Source organism: Cannabis sativa, chromosome 6, assembly GCF_029168945.1.
Source record: "Cannabis sativa cultivar Pink pepper isolate KNU-18-1 chromosome 6, ASM2916894v1, whole genome shotgun sequence".
Lineage (NCBI taxonomy): Eukaryota > Viridiplantae > Streptophyta > Magnoliopsida > Rosales > Cannabaceae > Cannabis > Cannabis sativa.
Genome location: NC_083606.1, coordinates 10,535,452 through 10,559,159, shown reverse-complemented (window position 1 = coordinate 10,559,159; position 23,708 = coordinate 10,535,452). Strand labels below are relative to the sequence as shown.

At 30.3% G+C, this 23,708-nt stretch overlaps 1 protein-coding gene and 1 non-coding gene across 2 annotated transcripts; both read left to right on the top strand.

Annotated features, from left to right (window-relative positions):
- The first annotated feature begins 12,832 nt into the window (after positions 1-12,832).
- On the top strand, positions 12,833-12,939 carry LOC115696042 (small nucleolar RNA R71). The gene has a single exon (XR_004007643.2). It is a non-coding gene; the product is annotated as a small nucleolar RNA R71 (small nucleolar RNA).
- Positions 12,940-19,060: 6,121 nt separating this feature from the next.
- Positions 19,061-22,523, top strand: LOC115724802 (disease resistance protein RPM1-like). Its single transcript, XM_030654154.2, has 2 exons — positions 19,061-19,236; positions 19,317-22,523. Exon 2 carries the CDS (start codon positions 19,347-19,349, stop codon positions 22,275-22,277), a length of 2,931 nt encoding a protein of 976 aa, XP_030510014.1. The 5' UTR covers positions 19,061-19,236; positions 19,317-19,346; the 3' UTR covers positions 22,278-22,523.
- The last annotated feature ends 1,185 nt before the right edge of the window (positions 22,524-23,708 follow it).

The following is a 23,708-nucleotide window of genomic DNA, read 5'->3' as shown; positions in this document are numbered from 1 at the left end:
TACTTGCAAGAAATTTGGACTTTAAAACGATTGTTTGTATGTTCTTTGGATGGTATCATGTTGTATTGAGTGTTATTTGATGAATGATTGATGTTTGTGAAATTTTCGTAAAAAATAATTGTGATTTCGATTCTGGAATTATTTTTATTGGATAGTATGGAAAAAATTAAGCAAGTTAGCCTTTTACAGAACTCAATTTGGATTTTATTTGAATTAGTTATGATTTTTTGAAGATTTGACAAAATCGAAATTTGTCTTGATATTTTTCTGCAATCGCAGAACTGTCCGTACAGTTTCGGATTTTTTCCTTTTTCTTCAATTTTTCATACTTTTTCATAGAATTAACTTCCAATTTTTTGTATGGTTTTGTATATATACTATTACTATTCCTAATTCAATTCTAATTATCATTTTGAATTAATTTAAATTTTTTTTAATTTAATTCAAGATATTAGTGTAATTTGAATTTGAATAGAATTAGTATTTATCTTTTTGCTTAAAAATCTATCTTATTTTTAAATTTGATTATATTTTTTTTAAATTTAAGGTCAGATATTTTAAGATATTTATAATATCTTTTAAAGATATTTATAATATCTTTTAAGATATTTTAAAAATATCTTATCTTTTAAGATTTTTTAATTAAATCTTTTTAGATATTTTGACCATATTTAAATTTAAAATAAGATATTTATAATCATGTAATTTTAAATAGATATAAGATATTTTGCTAATTTTTTAAATTTTGTTATTTTATTTATTTAAATTACATTTAAAAATTTGAAAAAGATATTTATTTATCTTTTCTAATTTTTTATTTAATTTTTATTTATAAAATAACATTTAAAATTTAAAAGTAGTTAGCAAATTTTTGAAATGATATTTAGGTTGGTTGAAACCTAATTTTTCAAAAATTGTAGGTTTAATTTTAAATTTTTTTTAAATTTCGAATTTTTTTTTAAATTTTTTAAAAATTTTCGAAATTTTTTATTTTATTTTTTTTATTTATTTAATTAATTATTTTCGAAATTAAATATTTATTTAAAATTAAATAAATCCTACATCCAACTATCCAGCTAACCTTGTTGCAGGAGTATGTGTTTTAGCTTATGTGTAAGTTTTCAAAACCTATTATTACTTGATTGCAAATAGCCATGGTTACTTTTTGCCAGATCTAATGATCTGATGGCTCCCTTGGTCAAGTTAATAATTTGTAACAGGTAAATTTTACAATCTTCTTTCATCTGTGTATGACCTAGCAACATGATAGGACCCATCCAAAGTGTGCCTGTGTGAGCCTATGTGTTTAATTTGATTATAGATACATATAGGTTGTTGTTGCTAAAATAAATTATCATAGTTTTTGATAGAATTTATTTAGGCCCATTTAGTTTTTGGGCCTATTCAATTAATAACAGTTGTTCTTATTAAGGTTAAATTCCTCTCTTTTGGGCCTTGTGTGAGAGTTGGGAGCCATAGAAGTGGGTACGACATACTGAACCCAAGACCCCTCACACAAACCACCCCAATTGTGAAGGCCCATTTGCCTGATTTGAACAACTGTACTAGGTTAATTAAACTAGTTTAACCTAATTAAAATTGATTAGCAACATAATTAATTTCATTTATTTTGAAATTAATTTAAGAAAAATATAGTTTAAAGAATTATTTTTTATTCTAAGCTAAACTATATGTATTTTCTTGTATTTAATTAAATATAGAATTATAACCATCTAGATTCTTTCTGGAACTTAATTTAAATTTTTCATTAAATATTCCTATTTAAGTTGATATTTAGTTATCTACAACTAACCAACTTAAATCTGAATATCTTTTGAATTTCAAATTTCAAAATTAAGTTGAGGAATTTTAGGCATTGGTTATTAAGATTCTTTAGATATTTTTTAAGTTAATATCTTTTCGAATATTAACTTAAAATGGAATATTTTCAAATTAAGTGGTTACAACTTAATTTTTGATATTTAATTAAATTTAAATTTGAAAAATATTTAGGTTCTAGATTTTTTCTAATACAACTTAAATTAGATTTTTTTTTCAAATTTTGTGGAAAAGATACTTAGTTAAATAAGATATTTTCTAGATAGTTATTTCTAGACTACTTATTATTTCTAATATTAAATAGGAAAATATTATAAATTGTGAAATTAATTATTTATATAATTAATTTTGGTACAATTTATTTTAAGTATATTTTTCCTAGTATTAAACTAGAGATTAATAATTAAGCCTTCTCTACACTTAATTATTTATTTCTTGAATTTAATACATTTAATTAATTTGAAAATTAAATATCTAAGTTGATTTTCATCATGATACTTAAATATTTCTTTTTCATGACATTTAATTAAATAGAAAATTATTTTCAGTTGAAATTTATTTTTTCAACTAAATTTAAATAATTTTCAAAATATATTTTTTTTTATTTTGTTAATCAATTTTCGAAATTGCATTTCTTAAATGCTAGAATTTCGAATTTTATCTTGAAAAATAGATTAAGTTGTAAATTAATTATTTATTTTAATTAATTCTTGGATCAACTTAAATCAATGATTTTTTCATTTATTGATTAATTTAAAATAAATTGAATTAAAGTATATTATTAGAAATTGAATTAATTAGTCGAAGGAAAATCTAGATAGATGATATTTTTGCTTGAAGTATTTTTCTAGTGTATTTAATTAAATAGAAAATTAATATTTAAGTTGATTTTCATCATCTACTTAAATATTTGAAATTTTTCTTATATATTTAATTAAATAGGAAAATTATATTTTTTGTTGTAAATTAATTTTATTAATTAATTTTGGGCCAACATTAAATTAGAATAATTTTTCCAGGATTTATTTTTTTATTTTAATATGCATTTTTCGAAAATTGTATTCTTATATACTTTAATTTTTCGAAATGCAATATATATTTATAGAAAATTAAATTTGAGTTGTAAATTAATTTAAATTAATTTTGTAACAACTTAAATATTTTTTCTAAATATTTATTGGACATTATTACTAAGATGGAAATAATTCATATTATTTTCATATCCATCTAAGTAAAATTTATAAATATTAAATTAAAATTTATATTTAGAATTTTTCATTCTAAATTGGAAATTTTAATTAAATAAATATATATTTAAAATAAATAGAATAAATAAAGAGAATAAAAGAAAATACAACTCTTTTCAAATATTGAGCTTTATTATAGAGACATTCGATCTCCATTGTGGGTTTTACACCGCGTTTGTTTTAGTGAGTAATCCTCCCTAATGGAGGAACGTTCATTAGCAATTTCGCACCGTTTAACCTCGCATGATAAGTAGTTTGTAAGTGTTTTGTATGGTATGGATCACCCTAATGGTGGCGACCATACTTGACTTGCAAATTATGAAACAATGGTGGAAGCTCATAAGATAGAATTTCCTTGACTCTCGCCTAAACGGGACAACGCTGAATTCCAATCTTGATCGAATAAAAGGTTGCTAGAATGTTTAACATTTTAGACGAGCTGACAACTCTATTCAATGAATGGTAGCTTTGACTCTCGCCTAAACGGGACACTGATATCAGTTTGTTGAAAACCTTGGAAATTATTTAGGATTGTAAGTTTTAGTATTTTCACTTGTCATTCCTACTTGCTATATGCTTATAATTTCTGAATTGTGTATGAATTTATATTGAACCATGTTATTTTCTCGTTATTAAGTTGTAGTTTAATTTCGAATCTTCATTGTTGGTCTAACTTGGCTTGTTTATCTAATGAGATAAATCCCTAGTGGATTTTCACCATTAGACATACATAATAGTGTTAGATCTCGAAAGATAAATATTGTATATGCGACATCTAGCTGTTCATCCATTGATGACACCTTAGACTAGTATTTTTACGATATGAAACAAGAAGATTATATAAATAAGATTACTTTGACTTTCGCTAATCGAAGCATCGTTGGATTCTTATTTTAAACGAAATTATCCTAATTCCTCTTAGCTTATTCATTTCGAATTAGCTTTCAAAACATATCATTGGATGAATGGTCTATAAATCATTTCATGTCATTTTATATGACGCATATGATTATAATCCCGAAATTCTATTCCCAATTGATATAAATCCTCAATCTTAGAAATCTCCTACTTGTATGGGCAAATCTGACTTAGAGTTTGTATTAGTAGTGGTGGTCCAAGAAAGAATTACTCATTAAATTTGGTTGAATTTAAGTCTTTGACTTTAATTTTAGAATCCAAATAGAAATTTTCTTAAATTTCTAATTCCAGAATACAATACAGTTACACTTTCTCAAGTGTTTAATATCCATTTTTTATTAATGGATTAAAGTTTGTATGGAATGTGAGTTAAGTATTGTGACCAGGGATCCACTTGAAGTATTCTAAGAACTCTTTGATGTAACTAAACCTATGTCATCATAGACACTACCACATTTTCTTAATCTATGGCATTTGTATCTTGTTCATAGTGGTTTTGACAAGATCAATCTCTGCAAAGAGTTAATATGCCTATATCCACTGAAAGTAGTTCATCTCATTCGCAGATGGATGTACATTCAGGGGTGGATATGAGTTTTTCGTTGTATTCTTAAAACGATAACTCTAGATTATACCTTATGCAAAGAAATTTGAAATGTTTGAAAAATTTCATCAATTTCTAGCAATGGTTAAACACCATTAAGGTATGTGGTTAAAGATCTTGCGAACTGATAGGGGTGGAGAAATAGTTAGTAGATATGCAGTTCAAAGATCATTACATTGATTTTTGAATTATATCCAAACTTACCTCCCCAGAAATTTCGATTTGCATATTGATGATTAGTTACTAGTCGTTGCCTAAGTCCTTCTATGGTAATACAATTTCAGAATGATGTAATGGTTGTATACTTAATGTAAATCATTACTAGATTCATGGATGACCTAATCAAAATCTTAAGAAAGGCTAGAACTGTTAACCATGGTTTGTTAGCTTTTCTAAGTGATTAGGGGTGGACCATCCCATTGTCAATAGATAAGAAAGTGTTTGTTCAAACAAATACTACTTTTCTAAGAAAATGACTAAGTCTGAAAACAAGTAGAAAATAAAGGAGATATTTAATTCTTGATTCCAAAAGTGTTCTATCATCTTATATAATATATGATGATCCCACCGCTCGTTGTCTTGTCACAACCAAAGAGGTTAATACCATTTAGTTTTCTTCGACATAATTCACGGTACCTTGTCGTAGTGGGAGAGTTTCTAGGAACTCACCTTCTTATGACTTGGGAGACACTAGTGATTAAAATCCATTGTGAGTTTAAACAAGTAATGGATTGTCAAGATAAGAAAATAAGAAGAAAGCCAATAGAACTATGGTTTAATCCATTCACATGGAATAACCTAAAGTTTTCTATTACAAGGACATAAAAGGAAATTTTGTTTATAAGTCTATTCAATGGACTTAACAAACTTCCTGTTCCTACTATTATAGGTTTGAGTTTATCTAAACCTATGGCTTGTGGTATACCTGGTAATTATTTACTCTAATGCAAGCAACTTACTTTAGTAAGATGCTGAAGCATTTTCTTTCTAATGGCAATCTATAGAAGCTTCACAACTTCTAAGGTATAGATTTTATTTATCTAAGGAAAAGTCTTAACTATTCCAGAAAAGATAAAGCCATGAAAGAATTTCTTACATCAACAGTGAGAGGTCTTAGATATGCTTTTGTATGCCTTAGACCAGACACCTGCTGTTGAGTGGGAGTAATGAGTAGGTATCAGATTGATCCAGGAGAAGAACATTGGAAGACAATCAAGTAAATCCTAAGATAAAGAAGAGGAACTATATGTTAGTCTATAAGGGTGTGTTTAAAACTCTTAGACTACACCATATCAGATTTCAAAATTTGCCTATGTGCTAGTAAATATTTCTGATAAGATGGTGATTACTCTGGGGGTGGAATAGTGATTTTGGAGAAGTGTAAAAACCTATCTGAAGTCTCTAGGTCTACCAGAGAGAGACTGAATGTTAAAGCTGCAGGAAAGGTACTTATTCAGTCTAAGGAAAGTTCTATACATCTTTGGCACCATTCCAAATTGCCTTAAACTACTAGTGTTAATTTCCTGATTAACCAAAAGTAGTTGCCAAAGATATAGAATCCAGTATCCCAAGAGAGTAGACATATAGAGAGGAATTCACATTATCAATGATTTTGTGATTAAAGGAAGAGTAATAGTGGAGAAAAGGTTGTGGTTAATTCAACCTTTCAGATCCTATTACGAGGAGTTTACTACTACTACACTTGATTTGTATATCAAGGTGTTGAGATTATTTGAAACGCACTTTTTGTTTTATATTAGTGCAAGTGGGAGTTTGTTGGGTTTTATGCCCTAAATAAAACTCATTTCAATATAATCAAATTTACTTATTAATATAGATCAGAAATAACATTTAATGTTGCATGGTTCACATGATTTATTTCATGATTATATGTACATAATGTATAAATTCATCTGAAACCCTTTTCACATACTTGATCTTGTTTATTGTGCTGTCAACACATTGGAAAGTAAACATGACTATGTGAATAAAGTTTCCTAGATTTATCAGACATAGGGTTTTACTGATATGATAATCTACAACAAGAGTTTACTTGCATTTGGAGAAGTGCTATGTTCTTTCCAGAACATTGGTTAAAGTAAAGCTCAGGTTGGATGCATGGAGTATGCATCGGAAGGGACCGATATTGAACTTTGACTTAGATTTATTAAACTTACCGTAATATCTATTCAAGTCAATATCGCCTAGTTGATCCTAGATCAAATGATCTTAATCCTGATATGATTAGGCTCAATCTCGAGAGGCTATTCGTGTTCTTTGATTTGTTAGTTAAGCCTACTTTTAGGTCAGGGTGATACGTACATTTTGGGAACACGGTAGTGCAATTGAGTGGGAGCGCTAGCATAAACATGGAATCTATAGCTTCTATCTGGCGAATAGTAAGCAAAGGATGATCTCCTTCGAGCTTGACCAAACGAACATAAATGGTGGAGTACTCATTTCACATTAGCTGAAATATCATTTATACGGGGTCAAGTGTTTTAAGGAATAAATACATTGTAGGGTGTAACGGTAATTTAATCCCTTTACAGTGTAGATCATTCATATAGAGGATCATTGATCACATTAGGATTATAACAATGGATAACTAATGATGTGTCTATATGGTGGAACATATAGAGCATTCTATATACTGAGAGTGCAATTCTAAGTTCTATGCGTGGATTCAACGAAGAATTAATAAGTTAGTGAATTTTAGTGCTAAATTCTTGATCTACTTATTGGAAGCTCGGTTATATAGACCCATGGTCCCCCCACTAGTTGAGATAATATTGCTTGTAAGACTCATGTAATTGGTTTTGACTAATCAATTATAATTCACAAATTAGACTATGTCTATTTGTGAAATTTTCACTAAGTAAGGGCGAAATTGTAAAGAAAGAGTTAACATGGGCATATTTGTTAATTATGATACTTTGTATGGTGCAATTAATAAATATGATAAATGACAATATTATTTAATAATTATTTATAGTTATTAAATAGTTAGAATTGACATTTAAATGATTGAATTAGGAAATTGGCATTTTTGAGAAAAACAGATACAAAAGTGGTAAAATTGCAAAATTGCAAAAATCAAGGCCCAGTCCACCTAGCCTAGGGCCGGCCACTTATGTTATCTTTTTTAAATGATTTTTTTCATTATTTTAATGCCATATAATTCAAATCAAGCCCTAGAGGAATGCTATAAATAGATAGTGAAGGCTTCAGGAAAATTACACTTTCTGAATCAGAAAAACCTGAGCCTCCACTCTCTTCTATAGCCGCCACTCTCTCTTTCTTTTCTTCCTCAATATTTCGAACCTCTCTTAGTGATTAGAGTAGTGCCCACACACATCAAGTGATACCTCAATCATAGTGAGGAAGATCGTGAAGAAAGATCATCAGCAAAGGAGATTCAGCATCAAAGATTCAGAGAAAGAGATCCAGGTTCAGATATTGATAATGCTCTGCTACAGAAAGGAATCAAGGGCTAGATATCTGAACGGAAGGAGTCATATTATTCCGCTGCACCCAATGTAAGGTTTCTTAAACTTTATATGTGTTTAATTTATCGTTTTAGAAAGTTCATATTTAGGATGTTAATAAACATACTTGTGAGTAGATCTAAGATCCTGGTAAAATAATTTCCAACACTACCCACCTAGAGCGTAACTTTCCCGGAAAGAGATGCAAACGAGAATTGTATAAAAGGACTTTTTGACCGGGAGAAAAATCTTTTCTCAAAATATTTTTGTCATGGTAAAATTTCATTCGGTCCTTATACTTTTTCGAATAGTCATATGCATCATGCCTAAGCTCTTCTAACTCATTCAATTGAAGCTTTCTTTTCTCACCCGCTTTGTCTAAGGAAAAATTTAGTTGCTTAATAGCCTAATAGGCTCTATGTTCTAACTCAACGGGTAAGTGGCATGCCTTCCCATAAACAAGTCTATAGGGAGACATTCCAATGGGCGTTTTATATGCAGTACGATATGCCCATAATGCATCAATGAGTCTTAGGGACCAATCTTTCCTAGTGGGGTTGACAGTTTTCTCTAAGATATGCTTAATCTCCCTATTTGATATTTCAACTTGACCACTAGTTTGTGGGTGATAAGTTGTAGTGACTTTATGTGTAATGCCATATTGTTTCATTAAATGTTCAAAAGGCCTATTACAAAAGTGTGTACCATTATCACTAATGATGGCGCGTGGTGAACCAAATCGTGAGAAGATATTTTCTTTCAAAAACTTAAGCACAACTTTGTGGTCATTAGTGTGACATGCAATAGCTTCTACCCATTTAGACACATAATCAACACCAACAAGAATGTATAAATTACCAAAAGAATTAGGAAATGGACCCATAAAATCAATGCCCCAAACATCAAATATTTCAACAATAAGAATAGGATTTAAAGGCATCATGTTTCTTCTAGTTACACTTCCTAATTTTTGACAACGTTCACAAGATTTGCAATACATATAAGTGTCATGAAAAATAGTAGGCCAATAAAATCCACATTGTAAAATTTTCACAGCAGTTTTCTTACCACTAAAATGTCCACCACATGCATGATCATGACAAAAAGATATAATTTTAGGTTGATCACAGTTTGGAATGCATCTTCTTATTATTTGATCAGGGCAATATTTAAACAAATAAGGATCATCCCACATGAAATTTTTCACTTCACCATAAAATTTAGATTTATCTTGTTTAGACCAATGAGAAGGAATTTCACCAGTGACCAAATAATTGACAATATCAGCATACCAAGGAAAAGAAGATACATGCATGAGTTGTTCATCAGGAAAAGTTTCAATGATAGTGGTGGAATCATGAATAGTTTCAACAACAATTCTAGACAAATGATCAGCTACAACATTTTCAGAACCTTTTTTATCACGTATCTCTAAATCAAATTCTTGTAAAAGCAAGATCCAACGAATTAAACGAGATTTAGCATCTTTTTTCGACAAGAGATATTTCAATGCAGCATGATCAGAATAGACAATTATTTTAGATCCTAACAAATAAGACCTAAACTTCTCTAATGCAAACACAACAGCAAGCAATTCTTTTTCAGTTGTAGTGTAATTCAATTGAGCTTCATTTAAAGTTTTGCTAGCATAGTATATTACATGAGGTAACTTGTTAATTCTTTGTCCTAAAACAGCACCAATTGCATAATCAGAAGCATCACACATTATTTCAAAAGGAACATTCCAATCAGGAGGGCGAATAATGGGTGCACTAGTTAAAAGGGATTTCAATTTTTCAAAGGCAACATGGCAATCATTATCAAAGACAAAAGCATTTTCTTTTCCAAGTAAATGACATAAAGGGCGTGAAATTTTGCTAAAGTCTTTTATGAATCTTCTATAAAAACCGGCATGGCCTAAGAATGATCTAATTTCTTTTACTGTCTTAGGTGGAGGAAGTTTTGAAATAAGATCTACTTTTGCTTTATCAACTTCTATTCCTTGAGATGAAATCACATGACCTAAGACAATTCCCTTTTTAACCATGAAATGACATTTTTCCCAATTAAGAACTAAATTCATTTCTTTGCAACGAATTAAAACAAGAGAAAGATGGTGCAAACAATCATCAAAAGAATTTCCAAACACAGAAAAATCATCCATAAACACTTCAAGATTTCTTTCAACCATATCAGAAAATATTGCAATCATACATCTTTGAAATGTTGCAGGAGCATTACAAAGACCAAAAGGCATGCGACGATATGCAAAGGTTCCAAAAGGGCAAGTAAAGGTAGTCTTTTCTTGATCTTCGGGGGCAATGGGGATTTGGTTATATCCCGAGTACCCATCAAGAAAGCAATAATAAGCATGGCCAGCTAATCGTTCAAGCATTTGGTCAATGAAGGGTAATGGGAAGTGGTCTTTCCTAGTGACACTATTCAACTTTCTATAGTCTATACACACTCTCCACCCAGTTTGGACTCTAGTAGGGATTAACTCATTTTGTTCATTTTTAACAACAGTGATCCCAGACTTTTTTGGAACAACTTGAACAGGACTAACCCATGGACTGTCAGAAATAGGGTAAATGATCCCTACATCTAACATTTTAATTACATCATCTCTTACTACCTCTTTCATGTTTGGATTTAATCTTCTTTGACTTTCTCGGGAGGGCTTAGCATTTTCTTCTAAATGAATTCTATGCATGCACACAGCTGGGCTAATTCCCTTAATGTCTCCCATGGTCCAACCTATGGCCTTTTTATGTTTTCTAAGGACATCTAACAACTTTGTTTCTTGTTTTTCATCTAAATCAGATGCAATGATAACGGGATAAGTGTTAGACTCTCCTAGAAATGCATATTTCAAAGTGTCGGGCAAAGGTTTAAGATCTAACTTTGGTGGTTCAGGAGTTGACTCAACATGCTCTAATGGAATACATGGTTCAATTTTGGCTTTCCATTTTTCAGTATCCATTAGTGGGGTAGACTCAAGCAAAGAATTGACATCATGAATAAAATCGTCAACATTTAAGCACATTCCAAACATTTTTGCATAAGTTTCAAAAGATTCATTCATGTCTATTTCAAACATATTTTCCGTGTTAATCATGTTTACTTCATGTATTTCCTCACACTCAACAGATTTAGCAACATTAAAAACATTCAATTCAACAGTCATGTTTCCAAAAGATAATTTCAATACACCATTACGACAGTTGATAATTGCATTAGATGTAGCTAAAAATGGTCTACCTAAAATGATGGGTATTTGAGCATGAGCATTTTCAACAGGTTGAGTATCAAGAACAATGAAATCAACAGGAAAATAGAACTTATCCACTTTAATTAAAACATCTTCTATAATACCTCTAGGAATTTTCACAGAACGATCAGCTAATTGAAGTGTTATAGAAGTTGGTTTTAATTCTCCTAGACCAAGTTGCTTATAAACAGAATAAGGCAATAAATTCACACTAGCTCCTAAATCAAGTAAAGCTTTGTTAATAAAATGATCACCAATGATGCATGAAATTGTTGGACAACCAGGATCTTTATATTTCACAAGGCTTTTATATTGAATTATGGAGCTAACTTGTTCAGTTAAAAATGCCTTTTTTGGAACATTAGTGTTTCTTTTAACAGTGCAAAGGTCTTTCAAGAATTTGGAGTAGGCATGAATTTGTTTAATGGCATCTAAGAATGGGATGTTGATACTTACTTGTTTGAACACTTCTAAGATGTCACTATATTGATTGCCTTTTTTGAGTGGAAGTAATCTTTGTGGAAAAGGAGCTTTTGGAATGGAAGGAAGAATTTGATCATTATCTTTTGACAAGTCATTTGTGTTGGAACTTTGAGGTTGGCTTTGGTCTTTTTCAACTTGAGGTATGTAATCGGGTTTGACAATTTGTTTTCCGGACCTAAGAGTTGAAATAGACTTGGCTTCTTCTTTATGACTAGGAACTCCTACTTCATATTGGCCTTTAGGATTTGGGACGGGTTGGCTAGGAAATCTTCCTTTTTCTCTCTCAGTTACGGCATTGGCAAGTTGACCCAATTGTGTCTCAAGTTTGGCAATGGATTGAGACTGATTTTGCATGATTTGTTGGGTGGATTGCATGAATTGTTGTAAAGTGTCTTCTAAGGAAGGCTTTCTTTGTGGAGGGTAAGGTTGACTTGGTTGGGCATGATTCGGATTTGACATGTTGAATTGGTTTCCTTGGTTCATTTGTGGTTGGTTTTGTCTCCATGAAAAATTGGGATGGTTTCTCCAATTAGGATTGTATGTGTTAGAAAATGGGCTATCATTTGGTTTACCATATGAATGTAATGCATTAGCCTCTTCGGAAAATGTTTCAAGAAAAGAAGGACATGATTGATCATTATGACAAGTACTAGCAAAAACATCTTTTTTAGGTTGAACATGAGAAGTCATATTTTGACTTATGACTAAGGCCTCTACTTTTCTTGCTAATTTTTCAAAAGATGTTCTCAAATCAGTTTCTTCTTTAATTTCATATTTTCCTCCTCTTTTGGGTGAATTATTTGCTCTAGACCTAGGCTCAGAATAATTCCATTGTTGTGAATTAACAGATAATTCTTCAAGAGCTTCCCAAGCCTCTTGCCCTTGTAATTTCAAAAATTTTCCGGTATGCATAGATTGAATCATTTGTCGGTTTGAAGGGGTTAAACCATCATAAAAATATTTTACAAGTCTCCATTTTTCAAAACCATGGTGGGGACATTTTAATAATAAATCTTTAAATCTTTCCCAACATTCATAAAATTCTTCATTATCTTTTTGATAAAATTCGGAGATTTCTCTTCTTAAATTATCAGTTTTGGACATGGGGAAAAATTTGGCAAGAAATTTATTAAAAAGTTGATCCCAAGTTGTTATGGTTCCGGTTGGAAGTGAGTTTAACCAAGCTTTGGCTTTATCTTTTAAAGAAAAAGGAAACAACCTAAGCTTAACCGATTCATCCGAAAAATTTTGAAAACGAAAAGTTGAGCAAATTTCTAAGAAATCTTTTACATGCATATAAGGATCTTCTCTTTCTAAACCATAAAAAGAAGGCAACAATTGAATGATTGATGGTTTAAGTTCAAAATGAGTGGCATTAGTAGTAGGCAAAACAATGCATGATGGAGCATTAGATGAAATAGGTGAAAAATATTCAAGTAGTGTTTTTTCTTGTGCAATATTAGGTTCTTGTTCCATTATGCTTAATTTTTCAAAAACACTTTCAATTTCACCTAAAGTTACTACTCTTTTTACCAAACGATTTTTAGAATCACGTTGCCAATGATGCATGCAATGTCACAAATTTCACAAAGAAACACAAATAACACACAATAATCTCAAGAAGACAAATTTCTGATGTGGAAGATCAGTTATAAACCGCAACCACAGAGCATACTTATAACACAAAGAGATTATGATTTTTTTGTAAATTTTTAATTTTTCAATTTTTTTTTGTTTGACTTGTTCCCAGGCCTATTTGATTCCACTTACTCACGACTTAATAACAACTCCCCGGGGTTAATTATTAAGTGTGGATGGGAACTTTGCCAAATTTCCTTTAAGCAAAAATTGCTTATGTTGAAAGAACAAGCTTTGTTTTTAATTTTTTTTTCAAGTATTTTCTTAAGCAAAGTAAATAAAATTACAACTAAATAAATACAATAATAATGATAGATAGTTATATTAAAGTTAGGAGGCACAAAATGCCATCAACTAACTATAATAATAATAGTAGTAGTAATAATAATAATAAGATTTTAGGAGGCACAAGATGCCATCAACTAAAATGATAAACAAAAATAAAAGCTAGGAGGCACTAATGCCATCACTAGAGAAGGGATAATAGGAGGCAAAAATGCACTCAACTATCAAGTATGTAGGAGGCACAAAATGCACTCAACTACTAAAAGAAAAAAAAAGAGGTTAGGAGGCAAAAATGCACTCAACTAACAAATAGGTAGGAGGCACAAAATGCCATCAACTACCAATAAATATGTATATATATAGTATATAATATATAATATATAACAATATATATGTATAACTTCCTTTTTTTTTCAACTTTTTTTCGATATTTTTTTTTAACTTTTTTTTTTGACGAAAATGAGAAAATAAAAAAAATAACTAGTAGAAGAGTATTACTTACCTTGTAGAAAGATCGTTTCTTTCTAGCAACTCCCCGGCAACGGCGCCAAAAACTTGTTGTCCTCAAAAGTGAGTGTTTTAATATTTATACTCGCAAGTGCACGAATCGTTTCGGAATATAGTGTTCATGTAAGTGCAAGGTCGAACCCATGGGAGTTGACTAACATCAAAAGAAACTATTTCAAACAAAATAAGAATATTCTAACCTAGCTCCAAATATTTGATGGGATTTTAGTTTTGCAAAATAAAATAAAAGACAAGTAACTAAAATACTTAAGATTAAAGATGAGTGAGTATGAAAATGATTTTCAAATAAGATGTGTAAAATAAGATTATTAAGATATTAGAATCCACAAAATGCAAGTTCAATAATATTTATAAGTATATTGATTCCCAAGTTTTAGATATAGTTGAAATAAATCTCACCATATTTTCCAAAATATATTTTTCATTTAAGTACAAGTTATTTTCAAAAAGGTGGGATTTTTCTTCACTTATAAAATGTATAATTTCTAAGCATTAAATGTGTTACAATTTAATGAAACTACACAAAATCAAAGAAACTATGTTTAGGCAAAATATAACGCTTATATTCTAAGAATTAGATGTAAACAATTTAATGAAAGACATTTAATCAAAGAGTATTATATTTTTGCATAATGAAGAACTAAGTGGAAATATGCTTTAACAATCAAAAATACATGATATTGAAGATAAAAAAGACATATTTTTGATAGAAAAATCCATGAACTTTATAGCACAAATGGGAAATCAACATACAAACATAAACACTATCTAGTTACATTTTGCTTCATCATCATCTTAATAATCTTGAAAAAAGATTAGAAGCTCATAACTAGATAAAAATTACAAAAGATAAACATACTTGACATGCTCTTCAAAGTGTAAAAATGGTAGAAAGTAAATGGTAAAAATGAAGAGTGTGGAATGGAGAAGTGTTTTGGGTTGAAGAGGTGTTTAGGAGGGTGAAGAGATGTGTTTTGAAATGGTCTTCCAACACCATATTTATAGGCAAAATTAGAGAATTAAATTAATCAAAATAAATAAATAAAATGATTAATTTAATTAGTGTTGGGAAGAGAATGGATAAATAGAGTATGTGTAAGAGTATTGGAAAAAATAAATGTTTTGTAAGGATGTAAAAGTAGTGAAAGGATATGGTAAAAAAATAAAATAGGAATGTTTATTTAGGTGAAATAAATTGGGAAGAGTAAATAGAGTATTTATGTGTAATATGTGGGAGAAAATATGGATTTTTGGTTTTTTATGTGTATCAGAAAATAGGAATAAAGCAATTAATTTAACTGCCTTTTTTTTCTTTGTTCTCAGCAGATACACGTGGCGAGCTCGGGTTGGACGACTAGAGCTGACGGCTGGGGACGTGGCGCACGCTGGTTCGTTGGGAAGGCTGACGAGGCGAGACGTGGCGCTTGCTGGTAGGCTGGGCGCTGACGGCTGGGTCCCACGCGGAAGGAAGCCGGCGCCGCCGTTGGATGGGCGCTGACGGAAGTGGGGACCAGGGGACGCGTGGCAAGCTGCTGTTGGAGAGGGCTGATGCTGCTGGGGACCACACCTGCAGGCGGTTGGCAGGTACACTTGCCTTGGTCGGGTGTGCACCACACGCACAAATGGCAGCCCTCAGATCTGACATTGGATGGCTCGGATTGAGTCAACTTTTCTGACCGAGAGTGGGTCTTGAAACAGGGCTGATCTGATTTTACTTGTAAAATTGCATTTTAACCCCAAATTCTTCACATGTTCTTCAATTTAATCCCTACTTTTTCCACCAAATACACCTAAAAATACATAAAATTAATTAGAAAACTAAAATAAAATTAAAAATAAATACTACATAACATATTATAATAACATAATTATAAAAACACACAAAAACATATAAAATTACAATAAAGCTAATAAATTCAAAAATAATTAAAAACTTACTAAATTAATTAAAAACTTAAGAACTAAACCAATTTTTAGTAAAAAAAATGTGAAAAATAACTCTAATTTCTAGAGTTATCACAATGCCACTTCATACGTGTATAACAGTCAATTTATTTATTTTAATTTTATGCACCTTTATTACTTAACCAATTAGAATACAATAAAATAAGAAGAATCCTATAAATATATACATCATAAGTTTTAATATATATTTTTTTTTAAAAAACTCATTAATTAAATTCATTTTTATATTTAATCAATATATTAAAATTATAAATTATTTTAATTTTGGTTAAAAAAATAATAATTATCTGATTCTGAACTTCTTTTAAAAGTTTTAAAACAGATATATAAATTAAAAAGATATATTTTATTACTTCAAAAAAAATCTATATTTTAAATTCAGGAAAGTTAATATTTTGTTATTTTGATATTTATACAACGAAAAAAATAATATTTATTTAAAAATATATATATATATATCTATTAATTTTAAATTTTAAATATATCAAATAGTTTCAATTACATAAATTTATTTATATCTATTCTATATAAAGTGTGCCTATATAACTGAAATTCTTGGTTTTTGAGAAATTTATGGGTGACTTTTAATTTTTATTTAATAAAATAATAAAATATTATTTATATATAATAAAATAATAATAAAACAAATCTCATTAATATTTGAACTGGGTGACTTTTAATTTTTATTTAATAAAATAATAAAATATTATTTATATATAATAAAATAATAATAAAACAAATTCTATTAATATTTGAACTGATATTTGATGCTAAATATTCGAGAATCACAACACATTTAAAAAAAAAAAAAAAACCCAGGATTTGATACTCTGAGACTCTCAATTAAAAAAAAAGTAATATGCTCATCAAATTTGTATTTATTTTTAAACATGGTGAAAAAATGAATTATCTTTCATATTATTCAAGAGAGTAAAACAAGTTTTATATTGGTTTACTATTCAACAACTTTGTCAAGAATTCTTGTAAGTTGTAACCACAAAATTGCCAAGTCAAACCAACACTTTCATTGCAATATTCACAGACTAACTACAAAATTATTTCATAGCATTTACAGAACCGCACACCCCCAATCATCTTTAATATGGACGTATCAGAAGCCAGATCATTAACCTAAATTGGTTAGTTCTATTATATTTTGGAACAAATCGTCTATAATATAAAAAACCCATCATACTTGTATCTTGAAACATTCTTCAGGAACCAAGATTTTAAAACACAATTGTAACCTCCTTAAGGTCAACCCACTCCCAAGTCTCATTTGCTGTATTTATATCATAGACCAAAGCATGCCTGCCCTGTAAATAATAAGAAAATCAAACGTGGTTTAAATCTCAAGGCAATAGAGCCTTTTCCGTTAAATCTCAAAGATACATAAATATACAAGATAAAAAAGCCAATCTAAGAAGTGGGTGCCACGTTAAAGCTAAGGAAACATTAAGCAACTATTAGGCTTGTTTTACAATTTATGGTGTTTTAAAAGAACATATCGAAATAGAAACACATACAAAAACCTCCACATCATTTAATTTTTTTTAAGGTAGTGTTCAACTAGGAGATCTAACGAGTTTCGCCCCTTCGCTAATGGCTTCTAAGAGTTCAAATTCCAGTATTGTATAAATCTTCAATTTGTTCTATTTCTTATATTAAATGAAATTTTGCTACCTTTTTTTTTTTTTTTTAATTTACAACTTTATTGTTTATATATTATTAGGGACATTCATGGAAATTAGGGTTTCTTTGAAATATACAATTAATGAGCATTACTTTTTGATCATAGTGTGTTTTCCATGGCTGAAAACCTCAATAATCTCTATCATTTGATGTCAAATAAAATAAAATTATCATGATGTATACATTATGGTTATTTAATGAGTAATTAGTGTGTTGAAATTGTCAAGCTGATATTTAGAATTGTTTATAATTGAATTGTTTCTTTGTCAAAATTAATATTAAGTATATTTATATGTTTATAAATTTATCTATTTTCTCTTAAATCAATTATGCTCATATAGCAATAGAATCATACTCATATAGACATGTTATTTTCATTTTGTAATTTAGATCTTCTTAGTCATTATTTAGTTCACTTAAACCTTTTCCGATTATGTTAACTGAAGTTTTGTTTCTTTTAGGTACTTCATTACAAAGATCTGTATTACATGTATTGTTTGTTTTTGACTATGAGGAGGCGGATTTCTTTATTGGGAAACATATAGCGTGATAAATTATTGTTCATATATTTAATAATTCTTTTTTATTAATGAGATTCATATATATAAATGTGTATATTGAATTCTTTATTCAAATAATTATTTTTGATTTTTACGTGATTATTTATTGTTCTTTATTCAAATAATCTCACCTAATAACTAATAATGTTTTTTCTTTAATTTTTTATTATATTACTTTCAAATAACATAGAAAAAAATTAGCATAAAATTTAGTATACGTGCCTCACACTTAGTTTTTGCTAGTATATATAAATATATATATAATCCAGCCATAATCCAATACCTAAACCGAACCTAATATTATTTGTCATTGATTTTTCTGTTTATTTCTTTAATATCTTGTTTACAAATTGGTGATAATTGTATATGTGCGGATAATGTGTACAAGTGTAGCCCCCATTATATATGGTTCAATATTTGAGTTATCCTACGTTTAGTTGCATGTGGGACATACAATATTGATTACTGTATTAATTCTAAATTGGTTTTGTTTGAATCAATCAACCACTTTAAAATCGTTCAATAAGATCAAATATTTAGATAAGAAAAGGACAAGAGAAAAAACCAAGCTTACCTTTGTTTTCTTTTCCATACCTAACCTTTGGATATTTAATATTTATGTTCTTACATCTGCCAAGTTTGACAAGCAACAGCTTTCTTTCTCATTTCAAGTTATTTCTTCAATATTCACTGAAAAAGCTCTCCGCTTATTTTACAGGTACCTTTTTCTTCTTCCCTATATACACACATATATTTCTTTTTAATAATTTTGTGCTGAAATAATTTGTTGATAATTAGAGGAATTATATTGTAAAGCCAAGAAGAAAAATGGCTGAGTCGTTCTTAACTCCAGTTATTCAGAGTTTGATTTGTCTACTTAAAGAAGAAGTTAGATCCTTGAAGGGTGTCCATAATGAAGTCGAAAGCCTTAAGAAAGAACTAGAGATCATTCAGTCTCTTTTCAAAGACACAGATGAGAGGGAGTTAACCAGTAATGCTGTGAAAATCTGGATGAAACAGCTCAGAGAACAAGCTGATCATATAGAGGATGTTGTTGATGAATACCGATGGCATCTAGCGGAGGGTGCTACTGACAAGAGTGGATTCATTGGATTTTTCTGCAAAATAGGTGGTCGAATCAAAGCTTTGAAGTCCCGTTATCCTTTAGCTTTGCATATTAAAGACATTAATCAATCTTTACGAAGAATCAAAGATGCGGGCCAAGGATTCGCCTTGGGTCATTCTCTACAGAGAGTACAAGGTTCAACTAGCAAAAGTTCGTGCACAGAAGAGCAAGACACACGACTTGGTTCTCATTTTGTTGAGCAAGATGACGAATACTTGGATGTTCCTTTGGCTCAGAAGAAACTGAAAAGCTCTTTGGTGGAAGGAATGTCTGCACGTATGATTATATCAGTGGTTGGCCAAGGAGGAATTGGCAAGACTACTCTTGTTAAGAAAGTCTATGATGAGGTGAAACACAAATTTGATTGCCATGCTTGGATCACTGTGTCTAAATCGTATGACTTGATGATTTCATTGAAGAACACGATGAAACAGATTGGCCTAAGAGCTGAATCCACATCTTTAGATTATGATACAATGATCCAAGAATTAATTACACCGCTCCGGCAACATCTGGAGACAAAAAGGTATGTAATTATTTTTGATGATGTTTGGGATAGAGGTTTTTGGGAAAAGATGAAACATGCTTTGCCTAGTAGTGATAATGGAAGTAGGGTTATTATCACAACACGAAATGAAAATGTTTCCCCAAGTGATGATGCTATTCAAAGGTTGGAAACTTGGTCTCATAATATGGCTTTTGAGCTATTTTGTAAAAAGGCATTTAGACATGAGTTTAAGGGTTGTTGCCCTGAAGAGTTAGTGAAATTATCTCATGAGATTCTCAAAAAATGTCAAGGCTTGCCCCTTGCAATAGGGGCCATAGCTGGTTTACTATCGAGAAAAAAGAAAATCCAATCTGAATGGAAAAAAGTTCTTCATGATATTGATTTTGAGCTCAATACAAATCCTCAACTCGTAAGAATTTTTGAAATTCTCTCTCTTAGTTATCTTGATTTGCCTTACCACCTCAAATCTTGCTTAATGTATTTTGCCATTTTTCCCGAAGATTATTTGATTCAGAAACTAAAATTGTGTCAATTATGGATTTCTGAGGGTTTTGTTCAAGCAAGGGAAGGAAAATCATTAGAGGAAGAAGCCGAAGGATACTTGAATGAGCTTGCGGAGAGAAGTTTAGTTTCGATTGAGATGATGGGTGGAAGAGTGAGAGGGTGCAAGGTTCATGATTTGATGCACGAGTTCATCCTATTAAAGGTAAAGGATTTATGTTTTTGTCAAATTTTGACAACTAAGAAATCGGAATTTGAGGAAAACAAACCTCGTCGCTTGTCAATCCATGGAAGCATACCAAAATCTGTTATAAAAACAATTCAACAATGCACAACCATTCGCTCAATCTTTCTTCAGAACTTTAATGACGATGACCAATGGAGTGGTAAAGATTTTTTGGTTGCTTTGTTTAAAAGTTTAAAGCTTTTGAAAGTGTTGGCCATAAACGATGAAACTCTTGATTATGTTCCCAAGGAAGTGGGTAAATTGTTCCACCTGAGGTTGTTAGATTTGAGCTTTTCAAAAATTAAAGCTCTTCCTGAGTCCATTGGTAAGCTACATAATCTACAACACTTGAATCTCAAGGATACCCAGGTTGATAAGCTTCCAAAATCCTTAGGCAAGCTTCACAATCTACTTACTTTGAATCTCCACAATACCCTCTTACATGAGCTACCAAAGGAGATAAATAAGCTTTGCAATCTTAAAAGTCTTTTTGCTTCGCGTATGAAGGACTTACCTGGGAGGTCAGGTGATTTGTTTGGGGTGAAGATACAAGAAGGATTTGGTAATTTGGAGAATTTAGAAGAGCTAAAAGTTGTTGAATTGCATCAAGACGTGGTTGGTTTCACAAAGGAATTGGAGAATTTGAGCAAGTTGAAGAGTTTGGGTGTGACGAATGTGACTAAAGAATCTTCTAGAGCTGTTTGTGGTGTTGTAGCCAAGAAGTTGAGCCACCTTAAATATTTGAATTTGGATACTAACGATGCTGAGGAGTTCCTAGATTTGGAACCAATTTCATCATCTCCTCCTCCTTTGTTGGAGGTGCTTCAATTGTCTGGTCGATTAAACAAGTTTCCTCATTGGGTTTCACATCTCACTAATTTAGAGGCATTCATTTTATATGGCTCAAAATTGACAGTGAATCCACTTAAATATCTGAAAGACTTGCCTAATCTAATAAGTCTTCGATTGCGTGACAATTCATATGAAGGAGACCAACTACACTTTGAAGAAGGATGTTTTCCAAAGCTCAACGAGTTGCACTTAATATGTTTGCCAAATTTGAAGTTGATGAAGATAGATAGAGGAGCATTGCCTCTTCGTACAACATTGTACATAAATTCTTGCCCATTAATGGAGGGGCTTCCCTCTGGTATTCAATATCTACCAAAGCTAAAAGAATTTATTAGTCGGAGCATGTCAATGGATTTTATGGATCGAATGAAGCCAAGCAGGGGCGGACATAATGTATATGTTTGCCAAGACCGCCCCCTGAAAAAAAAAATCGAGAAAAAAATGTATATGTATTTTAATTACTTACAATATATATTTGTATTAAAAAATGATATTTATAGACCTAATAGTAACCTTGGTGTAATGGTTAAGGCAATTGATAAATAGGTTAGAGGGTAAAGGTTTGATTACTCCAAAATTCAGCATTTGCCAATATTGAACATTAAATGAATAATTTAATTGTGCCATTAGAGGAGATATATAGTACCACTAGGTTTTTGCGGCAAAGTGTTTGTTGTAATGAACAGAATGATGAAACAAATATCTCCCTTAATTTTTATGTTATTCTCTCTGTAACTATTATTGTTTGTAAGGTTTCTTTAAAAGGTCAAAAGAATTTTCAACTCATTGAAAGGAAGTTTCTGAATTCAGGAGAATCTTGAGACCAGCCAGCCAGCGGTCAGTATGAAAAAACTTGGTTTTTGATGCTATTATGTTTAGGGTATGAATCATAAATCTCATGCCGTTACTTAAATTGAACATTCTCTCTTTGCTTTGCATGACAATTAGAGACACTTTTCTTAGCATCTTAAAATTTAGCAAAAGAATTATATTTGACTCGCTGATTTAGAAGGTAATTTCTCTCTTTTGTTATTATAAAATTATAATTCATGATACAAAAAAAGAGTTTTGCTAGAGCTGGGGATGATTGACCATTCACAAGTGAATTGTTTACTAAGTTATTTTTATTACCTCTAAAGTTTTGATTTAACTCTATTTATGTTGGAAAAAGCTAATCTAAAGGCGATATGGGGTAGTGAGATTCAAATTTGAAGGAGACATGGTTTTGACAGATAGTGTTGTTGTATGTATTGATGAGTTTGACAAAATGAGACCAGACTAGAGGACATAGATATAGGTTAGCAATTCTCCATATTATTCAAATGTTTACCCTACAATAACGAAAATTGTACACTACAATTATTATCTCTAACAACTAATAAATGCTTTAGAGTCAATTTCTTTCAGGAAAAGTCAATGTAAATAGCTGAAACTTGTGGATACAGATAACTTTCCCTAGCATGTTAGAAGAGAAATGCTAAGAGCATTTACAGTGGGCGTTACCTTATATGATGTGGCGATGATAGAATGATTTCTAAACGGGCATCATGCCCTTTAATATTTATAAATAAGAAAAAAAAATAAAACAAAAGAAATATATAATTGGTTAAATGTTTGAAGTGAGATTTATAGGACAACTATTTTTGTTGATCCATAAGATATGCTTTTAGGAGTAATGATAAGAATTAACTTATTGTTATTGTTATTGGTATAAATTAGTCCCACATAATTTGATTTAATAAGGATTTAAATTTGCTGTCTAAAATTATATCTTAATTTTTATGTCTAACTTATTAAAAGTTGACACTTGTAATATAATTTTAATGCATTAACTTTAACAATTTACAACATCTTTACTTCTCTCTTAGGGGTGTGCATAAATCGATCAAATCCAATGAGAACCGACTGATCCAATTACAACCGACCACTAAACATATCCAATTGTGATCGGATCGGATTGGATGTTATTTTTAAATA